Here is a 16,505-nt window from a genome sequence, read left to right on the forward strand (position 1 = left end):
CCAAATTCCTCAATAGGACACCCATAGCACAACAGTTAATAACTAGAATCAATAAATGGGACTTACTCAAACTAAAAAGTTTTTTTCTCAGCAAAAGAAACAATAAGAGAGGTAAATAGGGAGCCTACGTCCTGGGAACAAATCTTTACTCCTCACACTTCAGACAGAGCCCTAATATCCAGAATATACAAAGAACTAAAAAAATTAGACAATGAGATAACGAATAACCCAATCAACAAATGGGCCAAGGACCTGAACAGAAATTTCTCAGAGGAGGACATACAATCAATCAACAAGTATATGAAAAAATGCTCACCATCTCTAGCAGTCAGAGAAATGCAAATCAAAACCACCCTAAGATACCATCTCACTCCAGTAAGATTGGCAGCCATTAGGAAGTCAAACAGCAACAAGTGCTGGCGAGGATGTGGGGAAAAGGGTACTCCTGTACATTGCTGGTGGGACTGCAAATTGGTGCGGCCAATTTGGAAAGCAGTATGGAGATTTCTTGGAAAGCTCTGAATGGAACCACCATTTGATCCAGCTATTCCACTACTCGGTCTATTCCCTAAAGACCTAAAAAGAGCACACTATAGGGACACTGCTACATCCATGTTCATAGCAGCACAATTCACAATAGCAAGACTGTGGAACCAACCTAGATGCCCTTCAATAGATGAATGGATAAAAAAAATGTGGCATTTATACACAATGGAGTATTACTCTGCATTAAGAAATGACAAAATCATAGAATTTGGAGGGAATTGGATGGCATTAGAGCAGATTATGCTAAGTGAAGCTAGCCAATCCCTTAAAAACAAATGCCAAATGTCTTCTTTGATATAAGGAGAGTAACTAAGAACAGAGTAGGGAAGAAGAGCATGAGAAGAAGATTAACATTAAACAGGGATGAGAGGTGGGAGGGAAAGGGAGAGAGAAGGGAAATTGCATGTAAATGGAAGGAGACCCTGAGGGGTATACAAAATTACATACAAGAGGAAGTGAGGGGAAAGGAGGGAAAATATAAGGGGGAGAAATGAATTACAGTAGAGGGGGTAGAGAGAGAAGAGGGGAGGGGAGGGGGAAGGGGGGATAGTAGAGGATAGGAAAGGCAGCAGAATACAACAGACTCCAGAATGGCAATATGTAAATCAATGGTTGTGCAACTGAAGTGATTCTGCAATCTGTATATGGGGTAAAAATGGGAGTTCATATCCCACTTGAATCAAAGTGTGAAATATGATATATCAAGAACTATGTAATGTTTTGAACAACCTACAATAAAAATTAATTAAAAAAAAAAAAAGAATGATTTTCTTTTTATTTCCATGTAGTTAGTAGGTGGTTCTGCAAGATGTTCTCCATCAGTTAAAGCAACACCCTTGTCCTTCAGGGCCTTCAACAGGGGAATTACACTGATGGACAGTCCTCCCATGACATAACCATGACTTTTTAAAGCATTTATTTTTTCAGTGCTGCTGCTTTGAAACCCTTCTGGGTCACTTTCTCTGAACCTGTCATAACTGTATAACAAATGTTATATAGCACATAAAATAAATTGTTTAGTGATGTTTATTAATGAATCGGGAATCCTATCAGTTCATAGAACTGATTATTTTTAAGAGTTCTTTTCTCCAACCCCCTGTATCATTGGTGAAATGGCCAAAGGAGATGGAAAATCAATAAGAACCATAGATTATCTCAAAGAGGTTAACTGTAGCCCAGATAACATCTGACCAGGGTTAACTGGATGTTTGCTTACTATTTACCTTTTACTCGTATAACTTGAACTCTTCATGGAAGTGGTTTCATTTTGAAAGGTCAGTTCATTCACCAATATTTAGCTCACCTGTGTGCCAGGTGCCAGTGCTGTGGGAGGCACTAGACGCAGAGATCAGGAACAGTCTTGAAGAGCCTATTTATTTTGGAAAGGCTTAAAAGACTTTTCCCAACAGGGAGATTAACTTCTCAGTTTAGAAATCTCTGCTACAGCACGTGACTGATTTTGAAACTTTAGAGTTTGAGGTTGAAAATAGACTTCAGTCATCCCTAGCAGTTTTTGTTTGTTTTTCACAAATAAGAAGTATATATATAAGATAAACAACTTGATATTTGAAATAATAAACATTGCAAAGTGATCACCATAATAAAGCTCATTAACACTTCTATCACTATTCATTGATGAGACTGTTCTTCTCCATTGTGTATCATCCATAGGTTTTCCTTTGGGTATAGAAAATCTCAGAAGTTCCTTCTTCTGTCCAAATTGATTTTTTTTTTTTTGTAATTTCCCCTATTTTAAAACTTTGTGATAAATCATACATAATATAAAACCTTTTAGCCATTTATAAGTGTGATTCACTGGCATTAAGTAAATTCACAGTGTTATGCAACAATCACTATTATCAATCTGTAGCCTTATTCATCATCCAAGCAGAAACTCTGTCCCCTTTAAACGGTGGTAACTCCCCATTCTCCCCTCCTCCTCTCTCCTACTTTATGTCTCTATGAGTTTGCCCACTCTAGGGGCTTGATGGAATCATGTTATATTTGTTCTTAGGTCTGCCTTATTCACTTTGATGTGATGTTTTCAGGGTTGATCATGTTGCAGCGTGTGTCCGAATCCTTTTTAATTTTTTTAAGGCTAATTTTCCATTGCATGTATTTACCATGTTGAACTTATCCTTTCATTTGCTGATGGACATTTGAGCTGTTCCCACTTTTTTTTTCCTTATTCTGATTAATGCAACTATGAATAGTGGTATACCCCTGTCTGTTTGAGTTCCTGCTAATAACTCTTTTGATTATATGCCTACAAGTAGAATTTTGCATTTTTTACTGATTTTAAGATAGTCTGCAGAGAAGTTGCAAAAGTAATATAGCATTGAGGTATATTCTTTATCCAGCTTCATCTTCTGGTGACATTTTACAAAACCATACTACAATTATCAAAATAAATAAAATTAATAGCAGTACCCTAGTATTATCTGAACTAAAGACTATATTTGCACTTTGCCATTTTTTTCCGCTAAAATTATTCTTCTGTTACTGGATCTGATTCAGAATCCCATGTTGCATTTGTCAATTGTCATGTCCCCTTAGTCTCCCAGTCTGTAAAAAGCCAGCCTTTCATCGTCACTCATGACCCTCACTGCTTTTAAAGAATTCAGATCAGCTGTTTGTATGCTGAGTGTTTCCTCACAACACTGAGAACACTCCAGACACTTGGCCAAGTCAGTGATGTCACGTTACATGGCCCAGATCAACCAGTACGAAGTTATCAAGAAAAGTATGTTCATTATTTTCTGTCAGTTAGTGCCATCATTTAGTCATTTGCTTACTGCCGAGGTCACAGAGGGTTTTCATTCTTTATGCCATAAAGAGAGAACAGACATTGGAACTGCTGCCTGGGATGATGCCACCAGGCCCGAAATGAGATTCCAATAGAAAGACAGTGTGGACTGCTTTCAACGGTTGCTCAGTGAGTGACCTCAGACAGATGACTCCATCAGCCCTGGCCTCCCACCGGAGGGCTGGGAGGCAGAAGGGCAGTTGACAGATGTTTAATGCATCCCTACAGAGTCCATGGTACTATTTGCTGCGTTAATGGAATTCAGCAGGACACATTTTCTGTTTTCAGAGCTCTAGATCTGATCTGGAAGAAGGATAAGACAGCTGCATAATCAGTGGGAGTGCATAAGAAATAGGGAGATGGATTAAGGAGGGAAGTTAACTTGGAGTTGTGCCAGGTGGAAGGAGAATGTGCAGGGTTAACTGACAAAGATTGACAGATGGGGCTTGGCCTTAAAGAAAAAGGAGAAGAAAGGACTTCAAGCCTGAGAGGGATGAATGTTGATGAACTTGGGGGGAAACCCAAGAAGGTCAGGTTTCATCTGTAGCTCCCTCCAGCAACACCAGGCAGCTTTGAGAGGGGCTGCCTCCTCTGCTCTTTCAGCTCACAGAAGCTGCCAAATCCTCCTACCCAAAGATGCTTTTAATTAGAAAAAAGCTGTCAATAGGTCTACAGATTTCTAAGGGTCAAAACCTCTTAGAAATTATCTTTTATTTTTCCCCTCAGGAAAGGGGAAATTTTTACAAGTATATATATATAATTATAAATATACCTGAGTATGTATAATTATAAATCTCTATTTTGCCTATGTTAACCTTTTATGTCAATCAACAATTCATCCAACATAAATTGGCCCATATCAATTGCCTATGGGTCTCTTTTTTGCCTTCACTTGAAGGGAAAGTCTAGAGTTCTAACTGTAAGTTTAACTTTGTTTTTATTTTTGCATTGGGCCAAGTTTTTTAAATACAGTGTATACTCAGAGGGGAAAACATTTCACAATGCCTTAGGTTATACTTGGTTCTTTATACTTTAATATGAATTGGATTTTTATTTTTATCTTCATATTTGGAAACATATTAGTAGATTCCCAGTCATTATTCTGACATTTTGTAAACTATGAGAACTTCTCTGAGTTCAGGGTTTTTTTTGTTGTTGTTGTTTTGGGTTTTCTTAACCTATCCAATAAAGAGAACCCATGTTCTCCTTGGAGATTTAATAGCTACTCTGAAGTAATGTCTCATATTTAATAAGATTTTCATTACTTTTACAAACTATTCTATAGTAAATTTCCTGATTGATACATGATGAAGTAGCTGAGATCAGACGGTTCTCAATAAATTAGCAAGGAAGAACATAACATTCAAAAGGGGCTAATGAATCACAAAATGCCTCCCTCATAAAATTAAGCAACCCTCAATAAATGTAGATGAATGAAATTATAATGGCTCAACATTTTGTATTTTCTTAGTGCTTAGAGCAACCTGTAAATATGCAGGGACCTTAAAGAGTAGGGAGGGGTGAGAGACTGCTGCTGATATATTACTTGCTAAATAGTGACGTTGATGGCAACTCTAATTTACCCTGATTAGAGCAGAAGGGCTAATTAGTTTGTCCTCTAAGCCACAAAATGAAAATAATGCAACATTTTTTGCTCATCTTCACAAAAGTTCTAATAGGGGCATAAATCCAGTCCAATGAATTTTGTTTTATGTTGGCAAGTTTTAAAAGGCTTTTGTTTGCCTTCAGTCATTGACATCCTCTAAATTGTCATGCTCTTTCCTTTTCAAAGCTAATAAGTTGTTGAAGGATCTGGATTTGAACATTCTGGTTGTTGGGTCTATACCTCAGAATCTTTACGACTACATAAGAAACCCGATAAGTGATGTATGTGCAGGTGATCACGCAATGCCTGGCCCCACATGGGATTTCACTGATAGGGATTGAATCCAAATATGTGCAGAGAAAAAAAACAGGTGTTCCCAGTTCCATGGAACTGCATATCATCTGTAGCCTTCCACTGACCACAAAGCCCAGTGTGCAAAAGAACAAGGCACACATCAGGAGGGTGGAGAGTTGAAAAGGCTAGTGCAGGACCTGACCCAGGGCAGAAAAGCAGGAGCAGAGCGGGGAAAACCTTCTTGGACTTTCCTCACATGATTTCCCTGAGTGACTGGCAGTGAAAACTGCAGCTGGAGCCCAATGACTTGTGGCCCATTTTTCCTGTCCTTAGTCATGTTTTTGCACACCACTGCTGCAGCAGGCTACCAAGACCAGTGACTGAGAGCAAGAGGGAACATCCACTCCTCCAAGTATATCTCTATATCAGAGTCTAAAGAGAAAAGGAAAAAAGAGAGCCAGACCTTTTGCTTCCACAGCAAAGGTCTTAACACTCCAGAGCTAACAACTCCTTTTACGATAAACATGTTATAACATCTTTTTTTTCTCCTGAAATGAAAATCTTAAATAATGTAACCTGCCTGCCTACATAATTAAAAAAATATAGTTTCCTAACTCGAATATGAAGAATAAATAAAAAGAAAATAATTCATAATAAAGTAATACATATTTCAATATTATGTAGCCAAGACCTATCCTAGCAGACATGATTTTTCATTCCCTCTTACCATGAACACTTGTATTTAAAAGGAATAAAACATTCAACTAAGAGTTGTCAGCCTTTTTTGCTTGTAATTGACATTATGAACGAGAAACTAAATATAAGAGTGTGTACACATATCACACATATATACATAATTGCCATTAATGTGATAGCTACAAATATAGACCAATTTGGGGACATTTTACTGGCAGTTCTGATATCCTGAGTGGCATTGACTTCACTGCCATGATTTTTCCAAAATGGTGACAGCTCATGGGCGAAGTTCCAAATAAAACAGTACAAACATTTCTTGATTTACATGGTAATTATGCTCCTGGGAAATTTATTGTATATTAAAACTGTATCAAAGTGTTAGATGCTATAAATCCACCTGAAAGCCCAGCAGGGCATTTGGAAGTTCTTTGAGCTGGAGGAGGAGATCAGTGGTAAAGAGCATTAACAAGGTCCTGGTTCAATTCCCATCATCAAAAATGATGAAAATGATGATGATGATGGAAGTTGAACAATTCCTCCTCGTGCAGGTCTGTCCTAGACCTCACTAGATGTCATGTATCCCTAGTCCCCACCCACAGGCTAAGAGTAGCACCAGCTCTTGTGGTAACTAAAAATATTCTCATAAATGTCTAGAACACTCCTTTACACCACTACCTTAAGGGGGTATAAGAATAGAGGTGGCAGCATGATCGAGGGATAAATTTAGCTGTCCTGAAGAATGGATTTTTAAAGAACCCAGAATTGTCAATATATATCTTTGCTTCTTTGACCACCCTGTTTTATAAAATAAAACCTCCTTTAGGATAAAACTGCCATTTCTTGCTTTTCCAATTACAGATTGCTTCTAAAAATTTCAGGCCCCAATGTTATGCTGATGATTATTCCCCAAACCCTAAAGATTCTGTTTTATTCTGATGGGATCACTTCTGTTTCTATCACCTTTTGTATGCACCATTACTCATCTTCTTGGGACTGTTGCAGCCTTGATTTTTATTGCAATTTTTTATGCTTACCTGTCTGTCCTAGCCAAGAAAATAGATACTGGTTTGAAAGAGGTTATTTTCAGGGGTGAGTATGGATGAGCTATGCTTATTTTGGTTGAGCATAAATGTTCATTAGGAATTAAAGTCACCTATAAGGGCTGGGAGTGTAGCTTGGTGGTAGAGCCCCTGCCTAACATGCACAAGGTCCCAGGTTCAATCCCTGGCACACCCACACGCCCCACCTAAAACAGCCACCTTGTCACCAGATTGCGACATTCTCTTATTTCCAAGAGGGATTCAAGATGTGCAGCCATCACTATTTGTTTCTGAACTGCTATGTTTGCACAGGATGTTTCAGTTGTCGAGGGAGAGGATGAGTGTCTTATTACCTGCGCAAGTACAACTCAGTGCGGTAAAATGTACAACACTTCATCTAGCCCAGAAGATTTTTTTAAATCAGTGTGAAACTGAGGTGTTGTTTCCTCTTTTCCAGCTGACATCCCAGCATCCGTATGCTGAAGTTTTCATCAGCCGGCCGCATGTGTGGACTGTCAATCTCAACAATCAGGAGGAAGTCGAGGATGCAGTGAAAGCGATTTTGAATCAGAAGGTTGTTTCTTTAATTCCATTTCACCCCCATTTGTGATGGGACCTGATGTGTGGAAAGCATCACAGTCCCTTGGATTCAGTCAATAGCACTTTCCCACAGTAGCTGGAGTTAGAAGAGTAGCCAGTCTGTAGGACTTGGCCTGGGGATTTCATGGATGTTGTGTGACATGGAAAGCAGAGCCAGTGTCCACATGTGGCCATGGATTCTACTGAACTGTCATGGCTCCTGTGTACCAGGCACAGAAGGAGGGGCTTGAACTAGGCTAGCTTCCAAGATTGACTTAGGTCACTCTTAGAGATCTGAAAAGATGGGCCTGCTTCTTTTACCTTACCCCAAAAGAGGGGAGGGGGAGATGGGGAAGAAATCATGAAAGAAATGTTTTTGCATAATATCTGTTTATTTGTTTCTTTCTACCAAAATATTAGGTAGGCTCTTGTAAAATAACTTACTTTTCTGGACTCTTCTCATCAATTCAGTAGACATTTATTAAGCACTTACTGTCTGTGAGAACTGTCTGAGTCACTCTGGGGAGGGGGAGGGGTGCTTGTTCCATAACCACAGGTGAGGCTGTCTCACCACCTGTGGGAGTTGACCACCCACCTGGGATGAGTTCAGTTGTCCTGATCCTGCAGTTAACTGTCTCAGGTACACACTGCCCCTGTGCTTCTCCTATCAGAGCACTCTTCACACTTGGTTGTGATATTTAAGAGAATCATGCAGGTGTGTTGTGAGGGTGGGCTGGACTTACACACTTTGGGTTTGGCTTCCAGTGACTAGTAGAGTTCCCTCCTCTGTAATGTAGAGCTGATATTACATACTTGACTGGTAACCTGAGTGGACTAAATGAGATCACATATACAAAGTGCTTGAATACAATGTCTATCACATAGGAAGTGTTTAGCCACTAAGAAGTGTTTTTTATTTCTTACAATAGACCATCTGAGTTTCTGCTAGACTATAAGCAACATGAAAGCAGCACATATATGTCTGCCTGCTATCTATGTCTGCCTGCTATATTCCTAGTATTCAGCACTGTGATTTACCTGGATCAGAGATAGGAGTTGATGTTAGCAACAAACACATGCTCAACAGCGCAGATGATGTTCAGTGCCAAAATCAACATGCAGAAGATCTAGGGATGGGAGCAGGGGTCGGGGGCGCTTCTGGTGAATGCTGCATTTTGAGTTGTCATTTGAGTAGGAATTTTCAAAGCAAAACTGTGAATGGCATGGATAAGGCATGGGTTCAGTGGAAGGGAAAGATCCGAGAAGGGCACATATCCTGGATGAATGGCCAGTTTACCTCTTTGAAACAACATCTTTCCCCTTTGGGAAATAGAATGGGATGATAACAAGTCGGTGGCCCACTAACCTGCCAATTTCAGTTAATTGAGAGCATCTCCAGGGGAGCAAGGGCACTCTGATGTGCTATCCATATTCTGTCCCCTTGAAGATGGTCTGGGTATTGGGCTTTGGCATAGCTGTCAGCTTCCCAATGGTCACATGTGTAGTCCCAAACCCAGTCTCAACAATTGTAGGCAGGAGTCCCCGAACTCAACTGACCCATTTGATAGAAGTTCCTAGTGAAGTGTGGTCGTACTGGGCTGCCTGAAAATATTTGCTCCACACCTAAAGTTTTACCACCAGGGAGTCATTCCTGAGGAGATTTAAAGATCTTCCTTCCTGTGTCCCAGAGTTACTTGTGTATTAGTTATCTAGGGCTGCGTGTGACATAGTACCACAATTTGATGGCTTGAACAACAGAAATGTTGTCTCTCAGTTTTAAAGGCCTGAAGTCTGAAATTAGATGTCAGCAGAGGATCATGCACACTGTGAAGTATATAGCAATTCTACTGGACTATACAGTAGTTCCTTATATCTGAAATTTTACTTTCTATGATGTCAGTGACCTATAGTCATCCATGTTACAAAAATATTAAATGGAAATTTCCATAAAAGTCATATATTTTAAATTGCATACCATTCTGAATAATATGATGAGTTCTCACACCATCTTTCTCCATCCCACTCATGACATGAATCAGCCTTATGTCCAGTGTATCCATGCTATATACACTATCCACCCTGGTTTAGTCACTTAGTAGCTATCTGTTATCAGCTAAGCTATTGTGCTACCACAGTGCTTATATAGAAGTTTGTGTACTATCCTCAGTTTTAGGCATCTACAAGGAGTATTAGAATGTATCCCCCATTGATGAGGAGGCTATTGTATTCTTTCTTGCCCCTCCAAGCTTCTATCAACCTCAAGCATTACTTGGCTTAAAGTCTCTGAGCTTTATTCTCTGCCTACGTGACAGTGTGGCTTCTCCCTGTGTGTATCTCTGCTTCTCCTCTACTTATGATAAATTAGGGTCCACCCTAAATCAGTGTGACCTCATCTTGAGTACATTTACAAAGACCCTATTTCCAAATAAAGTTACATTCACATTTTAAGTGGGATTATTTTCCATGATACAGATGAGAAAATTAAGGCTTAAAAAGATGTTTTGCAAGATCATACTAGTAACTAGTAAAGCCTGGAATCAAATTCAAGTCTTTTTTATTAGTTTTTTAAGATAATAATTTAAAAAAAACACAAAATAGAATAAAAGGAAAGATAAACTGTGAAAGAGTAATGGAGTATGGAATAAGGAAAGAGATTAATATAAAAATTATTGTCATAAAAGTTGTTAGAGATGGATCAGAAATGTGGTAGTGTTTTCTCATATGTAATTCCAAGATTTTTAAATTACATGACACCCAAAAAAGAAAAAGAAAACATGACCTTTCATTAAGAGAGGAAACAATCAACACAACCAGAACTTGAGATGGTCGAGATATTGGAATTATGAGATAACAACTTAAAAATTTTATAATAACATGCAAGGTTATGTACTCCTGTAATCACATCATCTCAGGTGGCTAAGGCAGGAGGATCACAAGTTCAAGGTCAGCCTAGGAAACTTAACAAGACCTTTAATGGTCCACATAAAAAATAAAAAGGGCAGGATGTAGCTCAGTGGTAGATCACCCTTGGGTTCTATCCCCAACACCCACAAAGAAAGAAAAAAAGTTCTATGATAAATATATTGAACAATTTGGGGAAGAAAGTGGACAACATACGTAAATGGATGAAGAATTTCATCAGAGAGGTGGAAGCTATTTTTTAAGTCAAATGAAAAATTCTAGGAAAAAAATACAATGTCAGAAATGCATTCCTTCAGTGGCTTCTAAGCAGACTGTACAAAGCAGAGGGGGAAAAAACAATGAAGTTGGAGACTCCTCAATAGAAATTATTCAAACTGAAACACAGAGAAAGAATTAAATGGAAAAGGGTACATGATATCTTTGGGACAAAATGAAGCAGCATAAATTAGGTGTAGTTGGAATCTGAGAAAAGGGAGAGACTGGCACAGAAGAAATTTCTGAAAGAGCAGTGGGTAAGAATTTTCCAATAAATGAATGAAGAATTTTCCAATCAATTTACAAATGCTAAGGGCACAGTGGACCCCAACAGGAATAAATACAAAAAGAAAAGCACATAGTCAAAAGGCAAGAAACAAATAAAGGAAAAAATCTTGAAAGCAGCTAGCTGGAGGAAAAACATTACGTTCAGAAGAATGATGATATTAAAGACAGCCAACTACTCATCAGAAACAATGGAAACCGTAAAACAGATTTTAGAAACTAGAAGATGTATGGGGCTTTTAAATAGGCACTCTTGGGGACAATGAGGAGGCTATTGTATTCTTTAAGTATGGTGTATTTAAGTATGTATTTTTAAGTATGGTGGGAAATTTTGAACAGGACAATGACATGACCTAGTTTATATTTGGAATCCTCCAGAGAAAATATAAGATCTCCCTAACTTAAAACTGTATGGCTAGTAAAAGAGGAACCTAGACTTAAACCCTGGTTTTCTGGTACCTACTAAAACCATGTCTTCATCAGATGATGTCAAGCCACCTGTTAGGTGGGACCATTCAGGCTTTAGCTGATTTTTGAAAGCAATTTGCAGTAAGATTTGCAAAGGTGAGGGGGTACCAGTGGACACAGGAAATCTCACAGGAAAGCAGGTCCAGAGGAGAAGATGGAAAATTCATAGAAATTTTCCAAGCCAGCAGGCCAGTAGCCTGCAAACATCCTGCCTGCGGCCTTAGTTGGATGAGTAACAGGCCTTTTTCCACAAAGGAGGATGACCACAAGCGGGCCCTTGTTTTTCCCTTTTGGGCCCTACTTGGGTTTCTCAGGGATTGGGTGTGGTCAGCATTCTCTTTCATTCATACCCCAAAGTGGCCTTCACTTGTTCCTGAAGGTATATTAGGCAGAAGGCTGTCCCTTCCCTTCAGTCCATGAAATGGCTTTCACTTCTGGGGTGTGCTGTTGCTCTCTGTCCCCTAAGCTCAGGGTCTGGAGAGCTTTCCCATGCAGAGGAGGTTGTACCCATCCACACTGGAATGGCAAGGGGGACTCCCTGGCAGTGAAGTGGCATAGGAATGCAGTTTCCTTTTTTTTTTCCTTTTCCTTTGTAGGAAAACTGTCTGGCTTCATATCCTTTAAAACAGTGAATTGGCCCTAGAGCAATGAATGAGTCAGCATCTCTTTGGTTAAATTGGGCGTGACTGGGAGAACAGGAAGAGCCATTTTCTGTATTTACTGCATTGAATCATTTGAATTCATTAATTTATGAGTTCTAATGGATGCCCTTTGGAATATATTGTCAGAATCGCCATTGGGTGCTTCCTTCCACAGAAGTAGATCTCTTGGTCTTGTGACAGAAGAACACCAATGTATGTTTAATTCTGAATTCTACTTGTCTACTTGTAAATAATTCCAGATATGCCATGTCCTCTGCCTTAAATGGTTTCTTTTGGTTCCTATGTATCCTTTGAGAGGAGACATTTCTCTAGGCCTGTTACACAAAGCTTCTTGAATCATCCATGAGTTCAGTAAATAAATACCTTTAAAAGAAAAGAAAATTTCACATTTCATATGAAGAGCTATATCTAGGTCAGAAATGGCCCTGCTGAGGTTCAGAAGCTTGAAATGGGGACAAACAAGCTGAGAATATGTTCTTCAAAGAAGGTTGAGCTCTTTAGAGATGAGGAAGGTGACCTCTCTGTTCTTGTGGAAGAGTGTCCATGATCTTACAGAGGCTCAGCCTCTCCTGATTGTCCAGACAGATGTGGACAGATATGGCTGAGATCCAACCTGTGTGATGAAACTGGCATCCAGTTGTCTGTAAACACACTACTGGCATTTAATTGTGTATAAATAAAGATATGTTATCAATTTTTTATAAATCATGGCTTAAAATTTTAAATATAACATAAACTTAGAGAAAAGGGGAGAGGATGTCCCGAAACCAACTATGTGGCTGCCTACTAAGGAATATCCTCTGTCCATTTTCCCACGTTTAGCAGGCCTCAGATCTCAGGTACTTTGTCCTGTTCTCTACCCCAGAGATCTGAGGTAGGTAAGTGTAGACTCAAGAGGAAGAGGTGAAGGTGCTCCTTCCCACCCAGAGATCCCCAGGGGCTAAAGGGCTCTGTGAAGCTGGTGATTTTCTCCGAAGTGAATTTCCCATCTCAGATTGGTGCGCTGCTGAAGATGCAGACCTCAGCATCCTAGCAAACATTGTGCAGTGGAGATCCAGACGCACCTATCTTCCCCTTCCCTCCAGGCTCAGTGTAGATTGGAATGCCTTCCCCACAACAGTGAGCACCTCCCAGGGTTTTCTGCCCTCCTTGAAGTTCAAGCAACTCAGTTTAGAAATCTCAAGACTTTTGGTGACATCAGTGAGTCTTTCCTGCATCCTCTCACCAAGGTCCACAGTCCTGAGCTGCAGCTTCCTCTGTCTTTACACATCAAATCTCACGCTACTCCACCTGGAACAGCTGCCATCTCTCCTCACTCCCCAGTCTTGGCTCTCTGAACTCATAAACATAGTCTGCTTTGCCCTCTGACCTCCCAGAATCCTCTAGCTGGGCTCTTCAGGACCTTATATCAGTTAGTTTTGTACCATGAGTTCCATGCATATGTGCTGACCTCACCTAAGATTGTAACTCAGTTTTCCGGTCACTGTTGTGGGTCTATAAATAGCTCATTGTGTGGTTTCCTCAAAGCAGTGTAACCTTATCTTCATTCAACAGATTCATGCTAAGAGCCTACCTGTCCTACACTGTGTGCACACAGGGGTGCAAATGACACAGCCATAACTTTACCCCAGGGGGCTTACCTGCTAGCAAGTGGTAATCTCCACCTTCTGTTGAGTGCCTACTGTGTGCCAAACACTAAATTTAGTGCTTTTCCCCTTATATAGTCTTCACTGTAGCTTAAAAAAAAACAGTGGCTTTCTTGCCACTGCTTCATTCTTGGGTGATCTGAGACTTGTGGATGGTAGACAGTCTGCTCAGGGACTGCACCTAGGGCAGACAAGGTGACATTGGGAAACTGGTGACTTCCAGCTTCTCCCAAGGCTGCCTGCAGGCATTGGCACTCATGCATTGAGAGGTTCTAGGAGAGCTGGTAAGTGGTGTGTGTTGTGTGTTCTCCTCATTCATGGAACCTTCTGTTTCCGCAGATTGAGCCATACATGCCCTACGAATTCACATGTGAGGGGATGTTGCAGCGAATCAATGCATTCATCGAAAAACAAGTAAGTCTTGTCAAAGAGTCCGTCTTTCCTTGCTTCCCATTCCCTCATCAGGTTCTCATCAACAGTTGTGAGCTCACAATATTTCTGTGGTTATTTGCCTGCTTTGGAAGTCTCCAGAATCTGGATAATGCCTTGTTGGAATTCTAAATGCAGCACCATCATGGTCACCCAAGGGAGCAGTCTTTCATTGGGGGATGTTCTTGGTGACAGTGGAAGGTCACATTGACACTGACAGCAGGGAAGACAGGATGATCAGGTCAGAGTTTTCCCTGACCAGCAGGGCTTGTGTAGTAAGTGGGCTCTGGGGGCATCACAAGGACTTAGGAGGGGTAGACAGACAGCTGTCTGTCCTGCCTTTGTTTCTCACCCGCAAGAAAGGCAAGAACTGAAACTGTTTTCTAAGCTTTCTTTTAATAGTATGTGCTCAGTAATTCTAAGCATTTTAGGACTTTTTAGTGGTTTTTCAAATATCTCTTCACACAAGACCTCTTTCAAACAAATCCTATGTATATAAAACAGATAAAAGAAGGACTTCAACTCCAAAGCAGGGGAGAGTGCACACAGTTCCACCACCCCCAACAGGGCTTGGAAACTACAGCTTGTGTCCTTAGAAGTGAAGGCCATGAGTGTCACTACCTTCCTTTTATAATGTTTTAATTCCTTGGGCTTTGAAAGCAACCCAGAGCTAGAAATAGACAGACTTGGAACCCCTGTGGGTAGGAAAATCTAAACTCCTTGACCAGATTTCAAATATAAGGGGCTCCCTTTAAAGGGCAGGGCAGAGTGGTCTAGGCCGTAAACGATCTTTACCCAGTGGGGGACCAACAGAGCCAACTGAAAATAGAAACTGTGAGTTGAAAATTTAAGTAGGCAATAGACTGAAGGCCCAGTGGGAGTTTCAAAAGGAAGAGTTGGTGGTTTGAGGAAAGTAAGGCGGTGGACGGTGGCCGGCAGCGGGGCACTGCTGTTGGCAAGAGCACCATGGCACATCGGCTTCAGGATGGCCTATCTAATCATCTCAGGTTTTGAGAGCTGCAAAAGGATGTGCCCTCCAGTCCAGCTGCTAGGTTCAGCTCTTAGCACCACGAGTCTGTGGTTATATGAGCTGAACAGACATTACTCAGCTTCTCTGTGCCTTCTTCCCTCAGTAACATAAAAATAATAAGAGGACCTTACTGAGCTAATGGGAAGATCACACAAGTTAATACACAGAAAGTATTTGGAACAGGGCCTTGCACATAGTGCTCAATAAATATGACCTAGTATTGTTATTGAACATGTTATGCTATATTATAGTATATTAAATTATGTGATATCACATTAATAATTATATATCTCATACACTAATTCTCAGGCTTTTCCAGGAGAGTGTAACATTGAACTCATCATCTCATTCAGTCTGTACATGACTACAGAATGGTGGCATTATCATAACTAACTGCCATGTATACACAGATTCTATGCCAACACATGAAACACATCACAGTACCCTACACCCCCCCCCCGCCCAATCTGCAGTTTCACTTTCCAAGGTTTTGATTACCCACAGTCAACCACAACCCAAAATACCAAGTGGAAATACCATTACAGTGAGATATTTTGAGAGACAGAGATAATTCATATAAATATTCATATAACTTCTTTTACAGTGTATCATTATTATTGTTTTAATTATAGTTAATCTCTTGCTCTGCCTAATTTATAAAATCAACTTTATCATAGGAGAAAAGATATATAGGGTTTGGTACTATCTACAGTTTCAGGCATCCAGTTGGTGTTCAGAACGTGTCCCTGAGGACAAGGGAGAACTATTTACTGGGTAACATCTCATTTAATCTTCACAGTAGTCCCAGGAGGTGGCAATAATAACTCCATTCTCTGCATAATGGGAACCAGGACTCCCAGGCAAGAGGCTCACAGGTGGAACAATCAAGATTCAATACAGGGGGCTGGGGATGGGCTCAAGTGGTAGCGTGCTCGCCTGGCATGCGTGCGGCCAGGGTTTGATCCTCAGCACCACATACAAACAAAGATGTTGTGTCCGCCAAAGACTAAAAAATAAATATTAAAAAATTCTCTCTCTCTCTCTCTCTCTCTCAAAAAAAAAAAAAGATTCAATACAGTTTGGTGTGGGGCTAAGTCTGCACTGGAAGCATTTGCTAGGGACTCAGGAGGTGGCAGGTGTCCCTAAGCTCAGCTTCTCACATTCTCCCTGGTGAACCTCCCTGAAGGTTTGGAGAGGAGCCACTGACCACTTTTGGCACAGGGTTTTGATACCTCACAGCT

The 16,505-nt window shown here is 40.4% G+C and overlaps 1 protein-coding gene across 1 annotated transcript in view; it reads left to right on the forward strand.

The window, feature by feature from the left end:
- Positions 1 to 16,505, forward strand: part of LOC143386921 (alpha-1,6-mannosylglycoprotein 6-beta-N-acetylglucosaminyltransferase A-like) — a 115,555-nt gene that overhangs the window by 82,480 nt on the left and 16,570 nt on the right. The window contains exons 6-7 of the mRNA XM_076841694.1: positions 7,446 to 7,562; positions 14,145 to 14,219. Coding sequence (XP_076697809.1) covers positions 7,446 to 7,562; positions 14,145 to 14,219 — 192 coding nt within the window. The remainder of the gene's footprint in view (positions 1 to 7,445; positions 7,563 to 14,144; positions 14,220 to 16,505) is intronic.

Source organism: Callospermophilus lateralis, unplaced genomic scaffold (genome assembly GCF_048772815.1).
Source record: "Callospermophilus lateralis isolate mCalLat2 unplaced genomic scaffold, mCalLat2.hap1 Scaffold_182, whole genome shotgun sequence".
Classification (NCBI taxonomy): Eukaryota; Metazoa; Chordata; class Mammalia; order Rodentia; family Sciuridae; genus Callospermophilus; species Callospermophilus lateralis.